This window comes from Camarhynchus parvulus, chromosome 2 (genome assembly GCF_901933205.1).
Source record: "Camarhynchus parvulus chromosome 2, STF_HiC, whole genome shotgun sequence".
NCBI lineage: Eukaryota > Metazoa > Chordata > Aves > Passeriformes > Thraupidae > Camarhynchus > Camarhynchus parvulus.
Genome location: NC_044572.1, coordinates 51,426,331 through 51,447,017, shown reverse-complemented (window position 1 = coordinate 51,447,017; position 20,687 = coordinate 51,426,331). Strand labels below are relative to the sequence as shown.

General features: G+C 38.3%; 1 protein-coding gene across 2 annotated transcripts in view; it reads right to left on the bottom strand.

Moving 5' to 3' along the window:
• Positions 1-20,687, bottom strand: part of TPK1 (thiamin pyrophosphokinase 1) — a 302,429-nt gene that overhangs the window by 227,207 nt on the left and 54,535 nt on the right. The window contains exon 2 of one of the 2 annotated variants that reach the window (XM_030943875.1): positions 17,609-17,683. The exons of the other annotated variant lie outside the window; for it this stretch is intronic. Coding sequence (XP_030799735.1) covers positions 17,609-17,683 — 75 coding nt within the window. The remainder of the gene's footprint in view (positions 1-17,608; positions 17,684-20,687) is intronic. 2 annotated transcript variants of the gene reach the window in all.

Sequence of the window (20,687 nt, the reverse complement as noted above, 5' to 3'; positions counted from 1 at the left end):
TCTATGTGTCAGATGGAAGACAAGCAGAAAAAAACACCTGGTCTTACAAGTATCAGGGGGAATAAAGGTTCAACTAGACATACTGACCCTGATTCATCCTGACTAACTGATCCTAAAAATCTCTGCACAGGAATCAGAAGGACTACCCAAAAGGGTGAGTTGGGTCAGTATGTTAGTGTCAGCACTCTGAGCCACCTTTCTGGAGATGTTTCTGCCTCCCCCTTCACCAGGAAAGACCTCCTGGACAGATAATGCAGATGCTTCAAATCAAATGGTGTTAAAAATGGTATTTTAAAGAATTTTTATTTTATATAGGTATTTTACAGTGCTTTTGTAGCAGTAATGTCCTTTGTGATTGCCATCATCACAAATGATCCTACTGCAACATAGAAGGGATAATTCAGTAATACCAGTACAGGATCACAGTGATTACAGCAGCAAATTGGAAAAGACAAAAGGAATCACACTTGTGTTTAGTCTTGCTATGGTGTGGCAAAGCTGGATCAGCTATGAAAAAAAAAGTCCCAAAAACCAGATTAAGATTGTTTTCACCCAATTTATTTTCTGGAGGATGTAAGCATTACCTTGCAGCTGAAACTAAAACTTGCACCCATTTTAATATATACCCTTCACAATGACATTGTGATTGAGAAGCTACTAGCTTCAGTCAAAAAGCTGACATTCATAGCAGAGCCATTTTATCCTACATGTTCTATAGCACTGTCTCCCAAGGTTGTTTTCTTTTCCATACCAAAGGCCCTTTCCACCTGCACCATAAATTTGCTTCACATGAAAACACTAAACTAGGTACTTAATGTACTACGTCTCCCACAATCTCACCTGAGAAGGGATGGCAAGAACGACAAAAATGCAGCATTAGAACCAGCAGAACAAATGAGTTTAAGGATCACAGCATCCCTGTAAGTCAGTTCAACTTACCAACCAATGAATCAAAAAGCTCCTGCTTAAAAGACAGCCCCTAAGACTGGAGGTTTTTCTTTCTCACACAGTAGCTGATACTAACATTGGATTCTTCCTTTATTCTGTGGACATGCATGTTTTCTACTAAAATCCATTTCTTAACCCAGCTGCTCAAGGATAAAGTAAACAAAGTAAACCTCCTTGTGTCCCCACCCTTTCCCCAAAAGTATGTCAACAGTTCCTACTACAGAGCTCCCCTGTTACCTGAGGAAACCAGCTAACCCAAACCCTCTTAAAGAGGTAATTCATCCTGCTGCAGACCCAAATCCTATTGATGTCCATGTCATGAACTTGTGCTGGTAGCAGAACAGGAAACCCAAAAGGCCCATTTGAGCACACAGGACCCATTTTGATAGACCAGAGCAGATTTCAGTCTGGTTTAAGCCAGGCTTACTTGTCTCAATAAAACCACAAAATTCTAGCACTGCCTCTGTCCTCCTACATTCAAGGGACGTTATTTTCCCTACTATTTAAAATTCTTCATCCAGCTAACCTTTCATTATTACTTTTGGACTATGTTCTGTAATTACGTTAGGTGCTTGTTTATTCAAAACACCCACCATGTCTCTGAGCCTCCCTTTGTGACAAGCTGCCAGCTTGTCTCTCTGTTCAGCTGATTCCCATTATCTGGCCTACCCGTCATCTGAATATATTTAGTCTCACCCAAGTAGTTTTGATTATCAAGATTTTACTACGGTCTAATTAGTGACATTTTTATTACTAATTTGTCACTCAGACACTTTCAGTCACATTAAAAATTCCTGCCAGCTTCTCTGAAATTGCTGTGTGTCTGCAGTCTTTTTCTTTTCACACAAGATCAGCTAACCATTTTTATTTTGCTGGATCTTTGGAGGACTTTTAAAGAAACACTTAGGAAAAATTATTTTAAGTTGAAGGAGACTTTTGAGCACCACAAAGAGGATGCAGAGCCTAAGGAAGTAGTGTGTGGTATCCTACCTCTCAAATAAAGGTTTGAATATCACCAAGAAGGACATAAAAACTACTTGATACTTTTAGGTCCTTCTCATTTTGTTTCTAAAGGCATGAAAGTGGTTGAGTCATGACATTTCCTCACACACAACCCATCAGTCAGCTGCAGCTCTGTGGTAGTTCCTAAGAGTTTTTTACACGTGTGACTGGCTGTGCCATGTGAGTCCCTGAAGGGCTGCAACAGTATGCCAAAACAAGCAGGAGAGGTGAGGCTGGACTTGGTGAAGGGCTGTCAAACTCTACCTGAAACTCAGCCCTGCACATCAATAGAGACATCAGAACAAATTTTGTATCTGTCTTGAGCTGTCATAGTGTGTCTGTCCTTCCAACGGAATGGAAGACAAGGCTTACACGCATGCATGCTACAACCCATTGCTCTGGCTGACCAAATTCAGGCCCTATTCCTGCATCTCCCTTCATCAAGTTCTGCTGTTTTCAACCACTAGATTTAAATCCAAGGTGCAAGCCTTCCAGAACAGCACACACTGGTGAAGGGAGACAATGTCCGGAGACATGATACAGCTATAAGTGGTATTTAAAATTACTAACTCAATATTACACTTGATTTAAACAAAATCTGTCCTGGAATTTAGAATGCGGCCACACATTGCTTGCAAAGGATTAATAAACAATGGCCATATGCATCTTATAAAACAAACTGCTTGTGCCTTTAACTGTTAATTACATAGATAGATCCTATTATAAATAGTTCTGAAGCAATCCATTAACCAGATGGCTTTCAGCAAATCAGAATTTATTACTCTTTTATGAGCTACTTACAAAAATGTAACTTTCAGATAAAGAATGGGAAACAGCTGAAGCAGTTGACCATATCTGCTTTCCATTATAGCATCTTTGAAGGTAGGGTGAGGGAAGGAAGAAATAAAGTGTCTTATTAATGCTATATAGACAGCTCATCCTATTGGAAACTTCTCCCTTCTTCTCCTAAGGAAGGATAACTCACACAAAGACTTCACTGCACTGGAGAGTGATGAGATCTATTAGCAAGGGCAGTGAAGGCAGCTGAGATATTCACTTCTTTCTGAAACTGTGACTGAAGTCAAGGAATCAACTACTTTTGACATTAGTAGGAACAGAACTTCTGTCTCAAGTGCCTGAGGCTGCAAATAAAAGCAAATGCTGTAAAATATCTGAATAAATACCTTGGTATCAAACATTAGTTGATTAATTACTTCTTCATGAACCTACTGAAAAGAATTAAAATTCTGAGTGACAGAAATGTAATTTATTTTCAGCCCAAGCCATCAGTATTTGTTTACATTTCTAAAGTTTTTACATTAGAGATTTTGACAAGGTTAGAGCCTGTACATTCAGAGGATATCCATGGCACAAGAGCATAGGAGAGGGTTAACTTTCAAACGTATCAATAAAATCCATTTCACAAGTCTTACGGTCTAAATAATATCAGTGGGCAATGAACTGGAATTCACACTCATTTGGAACTTTAATAGATTAAACTCCAACAGAAAGTCGGCAGATAAAAAAAAGCTGAGAATGAAAAATGACTCCTAACATTCAGGATTCATTTTACTGCATTCCTCCAAAGAATTCTTATCCAAGGGAATTATTACTTGGGAAGGTGTTGCTGTTTGGGGTTTGTCTGGATGAGAATTTTTGTGCAAACCTGAGATTCTACCATCATGCAAATTAGTGATTCATGCTCCTACACAAGCTGACACCCAGAATGGAATGCCAGCTCATCATCCACAGCCCACTATACTTTACGGAGATAGGCACCAAGCCAAAATTTAATGAAGTCATAGAAAAGTTAACCAATAGTTACAAGACTTGCAGTCTTTTGCCAACAAAGGCTCAAAGAAGATTTATCCACTGCTATCTTCTAAACATAAATAACTCATACAAAAAAGAAGACTACTACATAGCTATACACAACCTTCACAACTGATGAAGGCTTTTGGCCTCTTTCCTTATCACACTCAAACACTCTACATAAGTCTTGAAACCATAAACTTTGATAATCATCACCACTTGAACAGATCTCAACAACCACCATGCACAGAAAGAAGACTCATGATATATGGATACTCACAACTTAGCATGACAGGATCTTTTCCCAACTTTCATTTGTAAATCAAAAAAAGAAAGTCTGGGGACCTCAATTAGATAAACATGTATTTTCTATATGATTTGAGTAGGATTTTCCAAAGAATTGAAGGCAATGTAACTTGCCAATTTTAAATGGCATAACTTCTCCAGGCTACTTTGAAAAAGTATTCCTTATGTTTACTTATACTTGAGCATTTTTCCTGGAATGCTCAAATGTCATATATTTGCCATGCAAATACAGTGTGTCAAACTTCACATTCAGCTTCTCCCTCAGCTGCTTCTAGCATGGATTCAGAATGCCTTTTCTAAACAAAATAAGTCTGTGCTACAGCATTACCAATAGACAGAAACAACATCCTGAACAAATATTGCTTTAATACAAGTAAATGAATGGTTGGTTTTCAGTCCCTAGTGGACACTGTGGCAATTGGTTTATTTTAGCATTATATCTCAAACGGTGAGTGAACAGGAAGATACCCCAGTAACATGTCATCACAGCACTGGCTGCTCAGAACATGTATGTTTCAAACTTGAATGTGGTGCCAGATGCTCCTTTCCACTGCTTCTCTGTGTCTGGAAACATTTGGCATTTCAGACATACTACATGCAGGGTAAGTACTTGCAGCATGATTTGAAACAATTCTGATTCTGGTGATGAATCCCAAACAGAAAATGAGGTATCACATGAGAACCAGAAACACCTCTAGACTTAGGAAAATCTCTGAAGCGACCTAAAGAAACATGCAGCTAAAAAATCACTCCTCCATGTTGAGAGAGGAGTTCTTCCACAGAGAAGTCAGGACTCAGTGCCCTCATACAAATCTATGTCCCACTTCCACATTCCACTTTTTCTAGATTCCTTGGGGCAAGACCAATAGCTCCTAACTGATTGTAGACAAATAAATCACTGAACTCCCAAGGGAGCATACTCAAATGACTTTTGATCTTTTCACATGGAGGGGTTTCCTAAACCAAAGCTCATACTTCTTCAGTCTGTATCAGAGGGGTTTTGACTCTAATGAGAGCATTATTTATTACCATTCTCTGATCCTAAGACTTCAGCATGAAATTATCAAATCCACTGATAATCAGTATCTACCACGGTCTAAGAATGACTTTTACCACGCATCTGAATGTCTACAGTGGTTTTGCCCTTTCAGTAAGAAAAACCACCACTCACACAAGTTCCTAATTTCCAGGTTCAACAACTGTGTCTATGAACGAAGGAAAATACATCATTAGGCCCCTTCAGATCACTATACTAATTAATGGGAAACAGTTATATTCTTCTTTTATAATACAATGCTAGGAAAAGGATTACAAACAAACTAGAAGACTATTAATAGGCTTTGAACAGCCTAAACCATTTGGAATAAAATCTTTAATAATTTCTTTTTAGCATTGCATTCAGTTTGGAGCAATGATTGTGCCATTCTTCTGCACCTGGGAAGGACCTGGATACTTTTTTACTGCAAATACAACATAAAAAATGTAAATTTATTGCCCTGAAGTGTCTCCAAGATCCTTTTTCCCAACCTTTTATGGCCAGTAATATGGATAATCAACTACAGCATCCTGCACTACCTTCATAAAGGAGTGGCCTACACAGTTGGATGCTACTGCACCAGCAAGGAAAAAGGTTCAGTGGGCAGTTATTCATGCTATTATAAGCAGTCCCACTAGGATAAGATAGCACACTCAGAAAAGAAAAAAGGCCTCACACACAAAAAAAAGCTGAACAAAAAACCTCAAAGCCCCCACAAAAAAAATCTCCCCCCACAACCCTGCTAAGACTTGCAGCAGACTTCAACAAATTTTTCACATCTCTAAATTTAATATCTAGAAGAGAACAGCAGCAGCATGCCCTTGCAATATAAAAGATCTTTGCTGTTTTAGTAAAGATTTATTATGCTAATAACACTAGAGCCTCCCTATTGTCCCACCCATTTTAAAAAAGGACACTGCATATGTATATTCAAATTGCCAGAGATGAACAGTAGGTCACAAACAAAACTTAAAATGTTGAACTGTGTCAGCCAAATTGATAGTGCATTTATTATTTCTACCCTTTCTTATGCATTTTGGCATAGTCAGCTCTGCTGCCAAAGCATTTCTAGAAGGTGAATATAAAGGATGTGAAGCACTATAGTCACTAATGAAATATGAGTGATGCATTAACGCTCACTCAAATCTATAGAGCTAAAGAAAAAGCAATAAAAATTAAATGCATGATTTAGAAGTAATCTTAAACACTAAACAGATCCTAAATTCACCAAGGAAAGCAGACTTCACAAAACACTGCTAAGAGCATTAGCAATCTCCCTTCCAGACAAAAGGTCAGCTCTGGATGCCTTGTTAATATGTATCTGGGTTTTACAAAGTCCTAATGAGAATGCTGCTCTCTGACAAAGGTGCATAGGCCTACAGAAAAAGAGGTGGTCAAGGAAAACCAAAACCACAGCATGTTCAGAATTAGATGATAGCTTTGCAGTCTCCAGGGCCTTACCCTTACTGTCCCTCTCCTGTCGCTAAATAGAGAAAGAAAGCTTGACATGGCTAATGGGAAAGACTTGAGAGTAGAAGACAACACTGAGATTAAATAGAGCAGACTAACTATAGACTCCCACAGAATTTACTTGCCTCTTTTTTTGCACTACACTGGCAAAGGAAAAAGAAAATAACCTGACATCTGGGCTCCTATTCAGGCCTCCACACCTCCTCAATTATACGATCTAGCAGATATAGCTAAATTTCCATGGCAATCCAGAAGACAACTCAGATCCCTGTCCATTGCCTGAAGAAAATACTAGGAAACTAATAAACTTCAGCTGAATATCCCAAGTTAAGAGGGATATAACTGGAGGTCCCAGTGCACTACTACTTAAGCAACTTTAAACCTTGTCCCTGTGAGATTAAGTGGACATTTACTATGCCTCCTACACTCAGCTCCTTCAGGAAGCAAAGGGAAAGACAGATTCAAAAAAATAATTAAAAAAAAGGGAAACTGACTTTTGCCAAACAGTTGACAAGATCAGTTATGATTATAATACCACCAAGAACAATGTATGGACAGATTTGAAGAACCAGTCTACTTCCTTAATATGTTAATATTCTCAGGAATTAAAGTTGGCTACAATCCCACTTGTTCTGACCTTTTTTTCCCCCTAAAAATGATGGATTACATAGTAATTCTCTTTGTACTTGGACATGTTGCTCAACCTTCTCCTTCTGTCCATGTCATTTCTCACTTTCTGTTCCCACTATAATTTCTATAAAAGTTATTTAATTTTGGAAAACAAATCAAAAAGTACAGTTTCTGAATCTCTGAATAAGCACGGAAGTGAAACAAAACAGACAGTTCTGTGAGATATTCAGAGGGTTCAACCTGCTCAAAGTTCTTTGTAAGACTACCACTGCCAACAGAAGCTTCTTCTGATGGTCTAAAGCCTTTCCTGCAATGTAAATACACCTTTTGATACCTTAAGACAGCCTTGCATATATTTCTCAAAATGATTACACAGCTCAGTTAAACAGAGTTGACACATGATCTATGCCATACTAAGGGCAATTCATTTGACAATGACCAAATGTTGTGACTTCTTGAGCACATTTTCCTGATATTAATCACTTTCTCTAGAAACCTCAGCAGCAATCATGTTCCAGATCTGTAATTACTGCACATCTTTCTAGCAATGAAAATATTTAAGTCTGAATGACCACAGAGGTGCTTTCAAATGCAGCATCCACCACAGAGAACATGATTTTTCACATTTACTTAAAACTGGGAGAGAAAGAAAATAACTGTAAAAATTCGAGAGAAATAATTTCTACACTACTTTTGTGACACAGGTTTATTTAGAAAATTCTTCTGTCTGCTAAAATTCTTCAGGTTTGGAAGTTTTTAAAGAATGAGAAACTCTACTACACTGCTGCTTTGTAAAGGTTTATTCATATCATGCTCTGTGTAAGGAATAAGGGACTTAATATTTATCCTCCTAGGAACAGAAGGTATAATTCTCATTCCCTTTATCTTGGATTAGCTGTCAAGACAGTAAGTGGACTGTTCAAACTTTCAGTGTTTTCAGTGGTTTCAATCAAGATGAAACACAGGCCAAGCTGTTAAGATGTGCCACATGACTGAATGTCTCAGCTGCTCAGTGCTGAGTTTCCCTCCCAGTCCTGGATGGGTAAAAGGGAAGGTTAGGAAGCCAGAGTCCACTTAAGGTAGCAATTTAGGGCTCCAAAACCAAGAGATAATTGAAGTGTTTTACTTCTAGTATGATTTGGGCCAGACACTGCACTTACACCGCTTTTGCCTTGTACCTCAAAGGACTTCAAAATCTAATGAACCCACCTTAATCCTGTACTAAAACACGAGCTTATTGTTTTGTTGAAGCACGTATTTTCAGGGGCTAAATAACTTACTCATAATTCTTTGTAAAAATCCGAAGTTCATTAGCAATGTACAGAATTAGCTTATCCCCAAGTTAATTTTAAGTCATTGCGACAGCATGTTAGAAATTTGTGTTCTTTCTTAGGACACTTATGTTGCCAGATAGGTCAGTCTAAATGCATTCTGAGCCTTTCCAATTCTTGCACTTCAAAATGTTTGGGGCCTCTTCAAAGACTTGCAGTATCAAATCAGCCCCTCTTTCTTTTTTCCCTCTCAAAAGAAACACATTTCAAGTGTGCCATTCTGTTACTATCCAGTTTAACCTGATAATCAATTAGTCATAGCTTATTACACCTCACCAACACCAAGATAATACTATAGACAACTATGGGCATCTGGAAGCTATGGGCCTAAAGCTAAGGGTTTGTTGTGGGTAACATCAAGAAGCTTGAAAGACAAGTGCATGTTCAGACAAGGAAAAACATCGTTACCTGCTTAATGACTTACGCTGCCAGAAACAGAATTCCCAATGAGCCACACCTTGGGCTCTGAACATAAGAAGCAAGAGTTTGAAGGAGCTGGGGTTTTTCAAAAGAAAATCCAACAGAATGACACTCATACTCCAAAGTAACAAATTACTTCAGTGCTAATGCAGCTGACATTGAACCAATATTGATTCTTGTGGTTACACCTTATCCAGGACATCCAAGTTAACGTTAAGCTTTATTTCAGTGAAAATAGAGGGAGGCCCACTTTAAAGAAGGGATTTTATGGAGGTCTGAACCAAATTAATTCAAAGTAACTGACGGAATATTGATATCAAGAGCTTATACATCAGGCTGTGTTAGTCATAAAGCTTCCAACAATGGAAGATGATAATAAAACATCCCTAAAAATTACAGTTTGTCCCCATTATTTCTGAGGTCAGTGGAATTTTCCTCAATGAAAAACCTATGACAATGTTTTGCTTCTGTTCCAACGTGATTCACTCTAGATGAAACCAAAGACAGGCTGATATACATTGCCGTTGTCTTTTCAGAGTATCAGATGAAGAATGGTTAACTTGCAAGAAAAAATTATAATAGAAGTGGAACAAGTATTGTGGCTATGTGCTACATTTTTGGCTAACATGTAACCAATTACACATTAAATAAAATAATCCTACTATCCTCTTTCCTAAATGTAAATGCACAGACTATTTTAGCAACACATTTCTATAATGCTGAAATTTAACAAAACAGCCTACTTTACAAAAGAGAAGAGACAATGAGTAGAGCAGAAAAGATATCTATTTTATGACTATATGAATTTAAAGTTCAATTTTAATACTTGATAATATGGGTGAGCAAGACAGCATGTATACCATTCAAATGAGAAAAATCAGCAGTCCAGCATGCATATTCTCAAACTACTGCTGTCCCTTCAGGCACTGAACACAGCGAAGGATGCACACTCCATCAGTCAAGTAGCTAATAAATACTTGCATATTACAGAAGAGTTAAACTGTTCACTGGCTGAGTTAGTCATAATTGCAATCATGGTAATAAAGCAATAAAAACTTTTAAAATTTGAAATCTGGAAATACAACAAGATCCAGGCAAATTAAAAATAAAAAACCCACTTTTAAAAAGCAGCCACCATTTGAAATCACCACTGGATCAAGGTGAGCCACTTGTACCACTGTGGACTTCTTGGGACTTTTTTTTTTTTCTTTTTTTTTTTTTTATTTCTTTATTGTTTAAAAAAAAAAGGTTTGTCTGCCCTAAGGCAAGCCTGGAGTAAGAGAAAAAGGAAGACTATAACACAATGGTTTGATCCAAAGGCCATCAGAGCCAGTGAGAAGACCCTGACACCCCTAGATAACATCCATATTTTGCAAGACCTTAACACTTCGACCTAGTAATGGATTCATGCTAAGCTCTAGCTGCGAAAATAATACTTTTGCCCTGTAGTAACTCCCAGAGATACAATGTTTTTATATACTTTTTTCGCTGTGTAGCTTGAGGCAGTGAAAATCCAAGAGTTTCTTCCATGGGATTAAAAACCTGCTCTTTTCTGACACAGGCCTTACTTATGCTAACCTCATGCGTTCACCTCTGCTCCTCAAGTTCATTCCCAGGACAATTGCTCTTCTTGAATCACTAACAAAATGAGCCATGAATAATCTTTTTTGCCTATTGTCTTATGCTTCTCTTTCTGCTTGGGGTGCTCCAAAGCACTCTCCTGACAGTATTTTCCAAAGCTCCTTCTTTCAACAGTCCTCTGGGAAACATCGTGGTAACCAGATATATGGCACGATGCTATCAAAGGCTTCCATACAGCAAATCTTATAACAATAGAACTCCCCTAATGGGATTTGCATCCTGGCGTCATAGAAAAAGCACTGTAATAACCTCCCAGTTTTTCCTTGTGCTGTAATCATCTGTTATGCTTCTCACTAGTACTTTCAAAGTAATTCTCTATTGTTCTGTTACTCTGAACTTCAGCTCAGCGGGGTTTAGTTTTTCAAAGCATCACAGAGGGGAATCTTAATTACTCTATTTTTTTTAATTTTTCGAACCAAATCTCAAATCCATAAAACAAACAAAAAAATATTTTAGATCTCAGAATTTCCTGCTGCTGGATTTGCAGAGAACTAAAATCAACAACAAAGCACATTCAGCCGACTATGTCTCAAAATTTATCTAGAGACTTCATTCTGTCACAGCTTCTACTAGGGTGAGGGAACTTGAACCATGCAAAAGGCATAGATCAGCTCTGTCCTCAGCTTTGTCAATAACTATCTAAAAATTCTCAAAAAACACCTACCTTTTAAATTGTCCACACACCTAAGCTATGTCTCTCAAGATCCCAAATTCCAAACCAGAAAGGCACTAACAATATACATGTCACAAATAGAGTAATTTTATCATATTTCTGGGGTTTTAAGCTTGGTTTTCTAAAGATAAATTTAAGCTTCCAGTTCACCACTGAAAATCTGGTTGATATCAAGCTTATACAGAGTCATAGGCAAAGCATAGACTACAAAAACTCTCTTCCCAAAATCCCTTCTAGTGCAAACTACTGCATGTCCTAAGATCCAGATCCTACTTCACACCTTGAGTCCTGCGTCCAGTTTTGCCTTGTCTCATTTCAAAAAAGACACTGAGGTGCTGGAGCATGTCCAGAGAAGGGCTACAAGGCTGGGGAAGGGTCTGGAACACAAGCCCTGTGAGGAGCACTTCAGGGAGCTGGGGTTGTTTAGCCTAGAGAAAAGGAGACTCCAGAGAGACCTCATGACTCTTTACAGTTGACTGAAAGCAAGTTGTAGCCAGGTGAAGGTCAGCCTCTTTCCCCTGGTAACAAGTCACCAGATAAGAGGCTGTAACCTCCAACAGTTCCAGGGAAGGTTCAGGCTGGACATCAGAAGGAATTTCTTCACTAAAAGGGTTGTTGCCCATACTAGAATGGGCTGCCTAGGGAAGTGGTAAGGTCACAGTCCCTGGAGATGTTCAAGAAACAACTGGATGTGGCCCATAGTGCCACGTGACAGGTGGTGATCAATCAAAGGTTGGACTCTATTATCTTGGAGGTCTTTTCCAAATGATTCTGTGGTTCATGTCCAAGCTTAATTCATGGTGCTAGCCAGCCCTAGAGAGGGCCAGATTTTCTTGTTCCTAAAGTATATCATAGATTCCCTACCCTTAAGAACACTTGACATAACTTCTCTCAGACTCCTGTAGTTGAAGGGCCTAACTTGCATGCAATCCAACAACAGGCACATCACCATAACAAAACGTTTAAATCTAAATTAAGTGTCACAGAACATCAAATTTAAGTTATTAAATACAAACTAGAAATTATATTCCTGTTTTGATTCAAATATGGAAAAATGAAGTTCACATTGACGTTTTAGAAGTCCAATAGAACAGAGTCCCTCTGCTGTCAGTGGAGAAGAGAGTAGTTTAGCTGAGGCCAGCAGTAAGAGTTACTGCTAGTCTGGATGCCTGCTAGAAAGTGCAATAAAGCATACAAGTCCATGTGACATCCCAATCACCATTTTTATGAACATTTTCCAATTTATTAATAGTAGCTGCTCTGAATTCCCTCAAGTTTTATGCCAACTGCCAATTCTGGGTCTAGTACAAATTTGAGATATATTACAAGTAAGTTCAGCTAGAAATGAAAATAAAAGGTGAGAAAAAAGCTCACGATATGCCAACAAGGCAAGCTCATTGGATGACAGGTAAAAGGGCAAGTGAATGGCTGCACATACTAATAATTCTGCAAGTGTATGTGAGTTCAACCCCTAAAGACTAAAGGAAAACGTGCTAGTCATGGAGAAGAAAAAAATAGTACCAGGGAAAGTCAGGTTATTTCTCCTCCTCTTATTAATAACTACAATATCTTCAGACATTAACACTGTTCCAACTATCTGTTACCTTCCCCTCTGTACATCTGAACTGATAACTGAACTTTGTATTGCTACTTACATCTTATTTCCCTCTTAAACCTCAACTGAAGACATTCAAAATATCTATCACCAATTATATATCAACCACTGCAGACAAAAGCATATGGAACATAAAATGTATGGCAGCATGTGGCATTCAAAGACAGATGACCAGGAAATCATTCATACAAATCAGCACCTTTTCTGATGTGATTGTTTAGTTAGGAGAGATATTTGGTAATGCACAGTCACCTCTAGGTGCTAACCAACCGTCAATTATTGGCATTTCCACCAAAGAGTAGGCTGGCCTTGACAGGAAAGTTGCCTGACACTCAAAAGAAGATTTGGAATGCAACAGCTGCTTTGATTGAGCAGTTGCAATATGGGTATTGACAGAGAAAACTCAGGTTATGGATAAGCCATCATAATATAAATAGTCTAAGAAAATACCATTTGAAGACACTTTATCAGAGTTTGGATTTGACTTACTACACTACTGCCATAGAACAAGGCTTTCTGTTATCTCAGTATATAGACCCCACACACAATATAGAGCTGGAGGGTGAGCATTCCTCTTTCTGGAGCTCCTCCCTTTTCACGATCTACAAGGCGTCATAAAATGCCCATATACAATGCATATGAAGTGGCTGGTCATGTTGTCTGTAGAGCAGCACAAGATGATGCAGGTAGACCCCAAATTCCTTCACTGGAAATAATTGTCTATGGAAGGGACTGTTTAGAGATGTGCACCTGAAGGATATTTTTGCAGCCTGGTTTTATAGATGTCTCCTTTCTATTGACTTGTCCAACATTAAACACACCTCCCACAAGTCAGGATTCAGTTAGCCCCTTCCAAAGCAATGATGGTAGCTTATTCTAATACATTAGCCAAAGCTATTTGGTAGTATGAATGGCTAATATTTGAAGTTGTTCAACATGTTTTGTTTGATTAAAAGCTTTCATGGAAAGTGTTTAGTTGTGGAAAGAAATCACTATTGTTTCGAGGAAGGCACAGTGGCCAATGTATCACAATCATTGTGAGAACTAAAAAACACACATAGACACATTTTCCTACTACAAAGCCCAATGTCATCAGGTTGCTATAGAATGTTGTCTTTTCACTCTGACTTTTTAAATAATAATGTTATTTTCCAGAGCATAACTCCGTGTTTTTACAGCTGTCATTGTCAACATTTAAGAGCAGGAAGTACTCTGCAACGTACAGATATTTAACATCCTATCATAAAGCAGAGACATAAGAAAATTCTGGATCATTTGAGCAGCTTGTGGGGGTAATGTTTTCAGAAACAAGACACAATTTTCAGATCCTGAACTTAAGACAAATTTCACTGAGGTGATTTCTCAGCACTTCAATAATTCTGCCTCTTCCCTAGGGAGACATCAAAAAGTCAGAGCACTCAGCACTAGACATAGTTGTAATTCTTGGCATAAGTAAGTCATTGCCTTTCTGATTAAAGAGATTTTTAAAAGCAGAATCAAAGTCTCAGGAACTTTCATTTACTCCCCAGAAAGCCCATTCTGTTTTCAGCCACTAAAACCTGGGCTTTTGTACTTTTCAAACTTAACATAAAGACAGCTTCAGACTTTCAACTCACAGTCATTTCTGTGAAAGATATATTTACATTTGAAATCACTTGAGAAGTAGCCCCAGAGACTAATTCAAACTGGATTTTTTCACAACCATATTTTTTTTATTAAATAGGATTCAAACCAGGAGCTAGAAACTTTGCATAAGCAGGGATTTAGGATGCATGACAGTGTTGTTAAGGTAAGGCCTACTGGATCCAGTCTTCCATATAGAAAACTCACAGACAGAAAAGTGTGAAGCTTTGAGAAAAGCAGGGTCCTGACTCTTTGACATATTTTCCACATTACCTCCTATTCCCCTTTACTGATCTATTCTCTTTAATTTCTCTTGCCATTTGGTTTTTCCCCTTCTCACTACATGCAGCCCAATAAATCCTTCAGCGAACAACCAGTGTTGTCTGCCATATTAATCTTCATCCTGCTTTTGCAAACTGTCCCTTCTCCAGCATTTCCTCCCTCCTGCTTCTAGGACAGCACTAATACTGCATGACTGTACCAAACACCAAACAAGTGAACATATTTTAGACTGATTCACTACAGTCATGATATATAATAGACTAAAGTCATATAGTCCTTAGCTTGTACTCCTTCACTATTGTCACTTATCCAGCTTGTATGGCAAGAATGGTAAAAGAGGTCTCTTGGAAGTGATGAAATCTGATTTCAATGTCCTTCACAAAGCACAAAGAAGGAAGTTCATGCAAACTTGTACTGACTGAAATAGTTCTTTAGAAAGTATGTCAGTAAAAATAGATTTCATAAATGTGTGTAATAAGACAAAGGTTAATTAGCTGTAACCATTTTTTCTCAAGGTCAAGAAGAGTTACACCTGGGATGATTTTAGCCTAGAATAGCCACTTATTGATGTGATTTTTTTTTAACTTAGGACATCTCACATCACACCAGTTTTTACTTGACACAAAACTGACAGGACTAACAAAAGAAGTTATTTTAATAGGTGTCATAGGGTAACTTTATGATGCTTCTATCAATTACTTTCCTCCCAAATTTGCCCTAAACCAGGACAATAGGACCCAAACTACTTGAAAATAACGCATCTCAGCATTCTGTACTGAGCATAACAACCCAAGATTCCTGTAACTCAGAGAAGTGGGACCATATTTTATTTTATTTTTCCTTTGCATTTTACTATCCCTTTCTCTCCAGGTTCGTGTAGCTAGCAATATTCTGTGGATTAACAGCCCCATTATTTCCTTCTCATCTCTCCTTTATGATATCTCAAGCATATACAGCTGGTCATCAAGCATTGTTCCTAAGGATGATTCCTTCAGAACTTCTTTCAGTTCACATACCAAACCCCCCAGGTTCTTGTAGTCCTGCAACAGCCCCTGTGCTAACACTCCTCCAGAAGCAGCATCCAGAAAACTGGTGACACCTAAAGTAGTCCATTAGCACTGTAAGCCAGGCATTACCAGAACCTTATCCTGGATTCACTAAGGTTTGCTGCAGCCGAGATGCTTTGAAGAAAAACATTTCATGTTTACCATCTAACCACCTCCATCTGTCATGTTACTCAGATAGAAAATATCCACCTATTTCTTAATCTCCCAGCAAAAGTCTTAATAGCTTAATTAGGACTTCTGCTCCTCCCACAAACTCTTTGGAAAACTGTTTACAGCACCAATGATCACTTTCAAAACAGTTATGCTCAGAGAACAGGAACCCATTGAGGTAGCTTTGAATTAGACAGTCTTTGGCCTACTTGATTTTATTCAGCTTCATATTTCAACCCTTTACAGAAGCACTACAGTTTAAAGGCTCATTAGTGTTACAGTAAGAACACCATGCCCCATGGTTTGAGCAAATGAGGAAGACTTAAATTTAAAAAAAACCAAACTTTAAAGACTTAAAATTCTAAAGGACAGACAAAACAAAAGTCTGACCAACAAAATACAGCACTAAAGCAACACATGCAAGGTACTACAAGGCACTAAATAGTGCCATTCAGAAACTGCATGTCTGGTTCACTGTCTCTTTTATTAACCCCAATCCTGAAAACAGGAAAGGTGGGACGTAGAAATCAAATCAAATGCTTCAATCCTTGTCTATTTAATACAAAGCAGGTGTTTCAGTGTATCTTTTTAAATGAAAAAATATGTAGCATCACATCTATAAAATAACTGGACAATTCTTCCACTGAGCGCTTGTTACTTTCTTGCTGATTATGCAAATGAAAGTGAGTCTGTTTGGGGTACAGCACTTGTTCAGATGCTTTGAATCACCTTGTACAACTATCTTCCTTTTTTTATCACTCCTCTGGCTATATGGGTATCTAATTTGGGTTTACTGGAATTAAGTACTACGACTATATCCTGCTCACTTCATCCCTTATTTCAATTCCTTTTAACTGTACAGCTACCCCCTGCCAGCCCTTATGCCTATGGTGCAACCAAATAGCTCTATCTGCTCCAGTCCGTTAAGAGCAATCTCTCTGCAAGGTTCCCATCTTGGGAATAAGTTAGAGACAGCTCCTGTGGCTTTTCAGAAAGCTTCTGAAGGACTGTGTTCCTGCATAGAGGAATTAATAGCTCCAAGCTTGTAAAGATTTACATATCTCCACAAAATGTCAGCAAATCTGAAGCTATCATACCAGAGATGATGATTAGCACTGTGCATATTTAACAAAGGAGTAGTGAAATCTGATTTGCATATTTCTGACAAGCATGCAAATTCCCCACCGCTTTCACAACTTAGTATCTACACGGTTCATTTTATTTTGATTAAATTTAACACTTTTTACTGATGACCTTTAAAGAAATGCTCACTTCCAGACTCTTAAATGCACCGTTGATCTGCTACACTCTGTCAGCAAAACAATGATTGTTCCTAAGAAGCCTCTGAAAAGCTACAGTCTTACACAGATCAGTGCACAAAGTTCCCTCTGACGTGTGCAATGCAGGGATGCAGAATTTGCATAATCAGCTCATTTGCTGCATTCAGCAACAAGGGACATACTCTGCCAGTTCACACCCTCACCAGAAGGTTGCTCTAGTAAAGAGGAAATCGCCACACTGCAATCCAACAGACATGAAGTACATTAGCCGGGTAACAGCTAAGAAAATAAGCAAATGAAGATGTATGTAAGTTATTATTACCTCTGCTCCACAGACAATAGAAATGACCTTTGTTGAAAGGCTGGTTCAGAATCAGAAGGCAAAACTTCAGGTTCCCTGTAAGATAAATGTTGGCTCTCATTAGCAAGAATATTGATTTTTTTGGTTTTTTTTTAATTTTATATTTGCCAGATGCATTTTAGTCCAGCCACATCAGAATAACACCACTAATAGCCTTGCTTCTCAGGTTTTACCACTGTCAGATTGAGAAACTGTCAGAACTTCGTAAGATACCTTTTACTTGGTAGGGGTTTGCTACATGTTTAATTTATAAGTGACTTTTACTTACTGAAGGCCATCCTCAACAGGACCCCACATCTATACAGCTCTCTCATTTAATCTCCCAATTGCTACTGCTGCCTGGATGCAGCAATTACTGATATGAGCTTATCCTGGTCCCTGTTAATGGGGAAGGCTGGAGGAGACTCCATATAAGGTGCCTCTAACTTATACCCAATATTGCACCCTCCTGGAGGATGCAGAACTCGCTGCCATCAGTGGCTTCTGTGCCTGTGTTTTCATATCATGTATAAGCTCTAATTGTAGTAGATACTCTATAAATAAAGAATCAATGGCCATGACCCAGGAGCTTTAAATCAAAAGCTAGTAAAAGCAAAAGTGTACTTTAGCCTGTGTTATCTAGGTGATACTGCAGACTAAAAATCTCAGTGGATTTATCAGCCCAACTTGATTGAGCTCATAAAGCCTCCTGTCCCTGCAAACGTGCATGTTGAAGGTCAATAATAAACCTACAGTTAGAAAAGCCTTAAAAGAAAGGAAGGATGTATGATATGACACACTTTGAATTCAAAGAGTAAATACGTAAATCTTTGACAGCTGCCTGCAGTGGGATTTGCATTATTTCACTTCCTAATTATCTTGCCAATCATATAGGAATACAAGTTTCCCCTGGAGCTTGATATCCTTAGGCAATCAAATTAATGAATAATATTTGGTCATGTGAAGCCACTGTAATTGAAAAAAGAAATCCTCTATCACTAGAAAGTCTTTTGAGAAGATCCAGTATAACACGAGGCAGAAGGCTACAGTAGAAGCCTGTGGTCTAAGCCATATCATGTTATTGAGGAAAATACAGCTGGTCAAACTCCTGAAGTTGAAAGAACATATAGGGATGGGAATTGGAAGGGGCAGTCTTTAAAATAATTATTTAAATGCGTGATTAGGAGAACAAAGTGAAGGTTAGCAGACTGGGATACCACTATTCTGCCTCTTCTGCACCTTTCCCTTTGAGTGATTTAGGGTTTCCCTCCCCACTGACCCATTTGAGGCCTCAGTTTCCTAAAACAGTAGCAACAGTATTGTCCTCCTTCATAAGTATCAAGAGAAATAGAAATGAAGACCTAGATGATTTTTACTCCAGTGAAAATTCTGCATGATTATCACAGCTATCTTCTACATGATTATCATAGCTTGGTGCTTTCAAATACCTTCCCTCGAGCCTTCTGCTTCCATCTTTGCTGACATTGACCTCACTTCCATTTAATTCATGTATATATAGGGGAATAAATTTTCATAGGGAGAGGTGGAAAGACCAAGTAAACAAAGAAAAGTGAGAAAAGTTTTTTTCTCTGTGCAGTTTTGCCTTGTCCTTGAACTTTAAGAGAAAGGTAGAAAACAATACATTCAAACTAAGTGCCAATTTCCAGCTGCCTCACAAAATGGGACCTCAGCAGCAGATCTCCTAATGATTGTTAAGTGAGAAAGGCTGCCAACTCCTTGTATTAAACATAATCATCTAGTGATGCTCTCCATTGAAAAGAAACAGCAAATATCACAGGTTCTGTTACTGGTACAGTAATACAAAGGCATGGGTGCTGTAAGCCTATTCTTGCTGGTGAATCACAAAAGGCATTTCTGTGCCTGTTTTAAACCCCTAAACCATTTCAGCATATGATTGCAGCTTTTTTTTTTTTTTGCACATCAGAAGTACTCTTGTTATATATATTAGGGTACATTTTTGAAGCCAAGGCCTGGCTGTAGGTGTCTACACTGAGATTTCAGAGGCTGATTTTCAGAGATGGCACTTCCAAGAGCTTCCAGTGAGGCCCATAAGAGCTGCTGGGTCTCACATGTTCAGTTGCTGCAAAGAAGTAGATGCCCACAGCACACACAGTTAGGAGATGGGGGGGGGGTTGTCTTTTGTCTTTGGGGTTCTCTGTTGTTTGGGTTTTTTAAAGTGCAGTTATGGGCTGAAAAAGTAGAGAAATGGAAATTATTATTTCACCTGCTTTTAGAGAAGTGAACACTCCAGTCATTTCAAATCAGTCATTTCATACAATTAAGGCATGATAAAATGCTATGATTAATGGTATGATTAATGCTGACAAAATGAGCCTAAATGTCAATATTTTAATGGTGCCTGCTGAGTTAATATAAAGCTGCACACAAGGCTCAGTCCTCAGTAGACATAAAACAGTAATAAAATTGGGCTGCAATAATTTACAACCATTGCCCTAAAAACTATTAATAAATTGGGACATCTGATGGCAAAGACCACATCAACAGACAGAATATGCAACATTCATCACTCAGAAAAACTGATGAGAGCTCACTGTGCCACTGTTCTGAACATTCTACTGGCTATTCATTTGCAAACAAATCTACTTCAAGGCCATTTATCTTTAAAAGCCCTCAACAAATTAGGACACATCTATCTCCTGGACTGTCTACACATCTATTTTTCACAAATATAATTAGCACCCTGACCCAACTCTTCCTGACTTTGTGCTCTGTTTGGACTAATGGGAAAGAGGTTTCTGTAAGCAAGAAATCAGCAGCAATATCCCCAGATATGGATGTCCACTGAAGAAACTTTTGTGAGCCTTTTGCTAAAGGCAGAACAAGTTTCTCTCTTGCATAGTTCTTCCATTTTTAGTATAATTTTCTCTTTCATTCTGTACTTTTGCAGCTGTTGCAGCCTGAGCAAATTCAACCATCTGCAGCAAAAGCAGAAAAGAATAAACTGCTCCCTACAAAACCTGAAGCTTATTCTTGATATTTACATCAACACAGAGAACAAATGGAGTCAAGTCCCATGGTC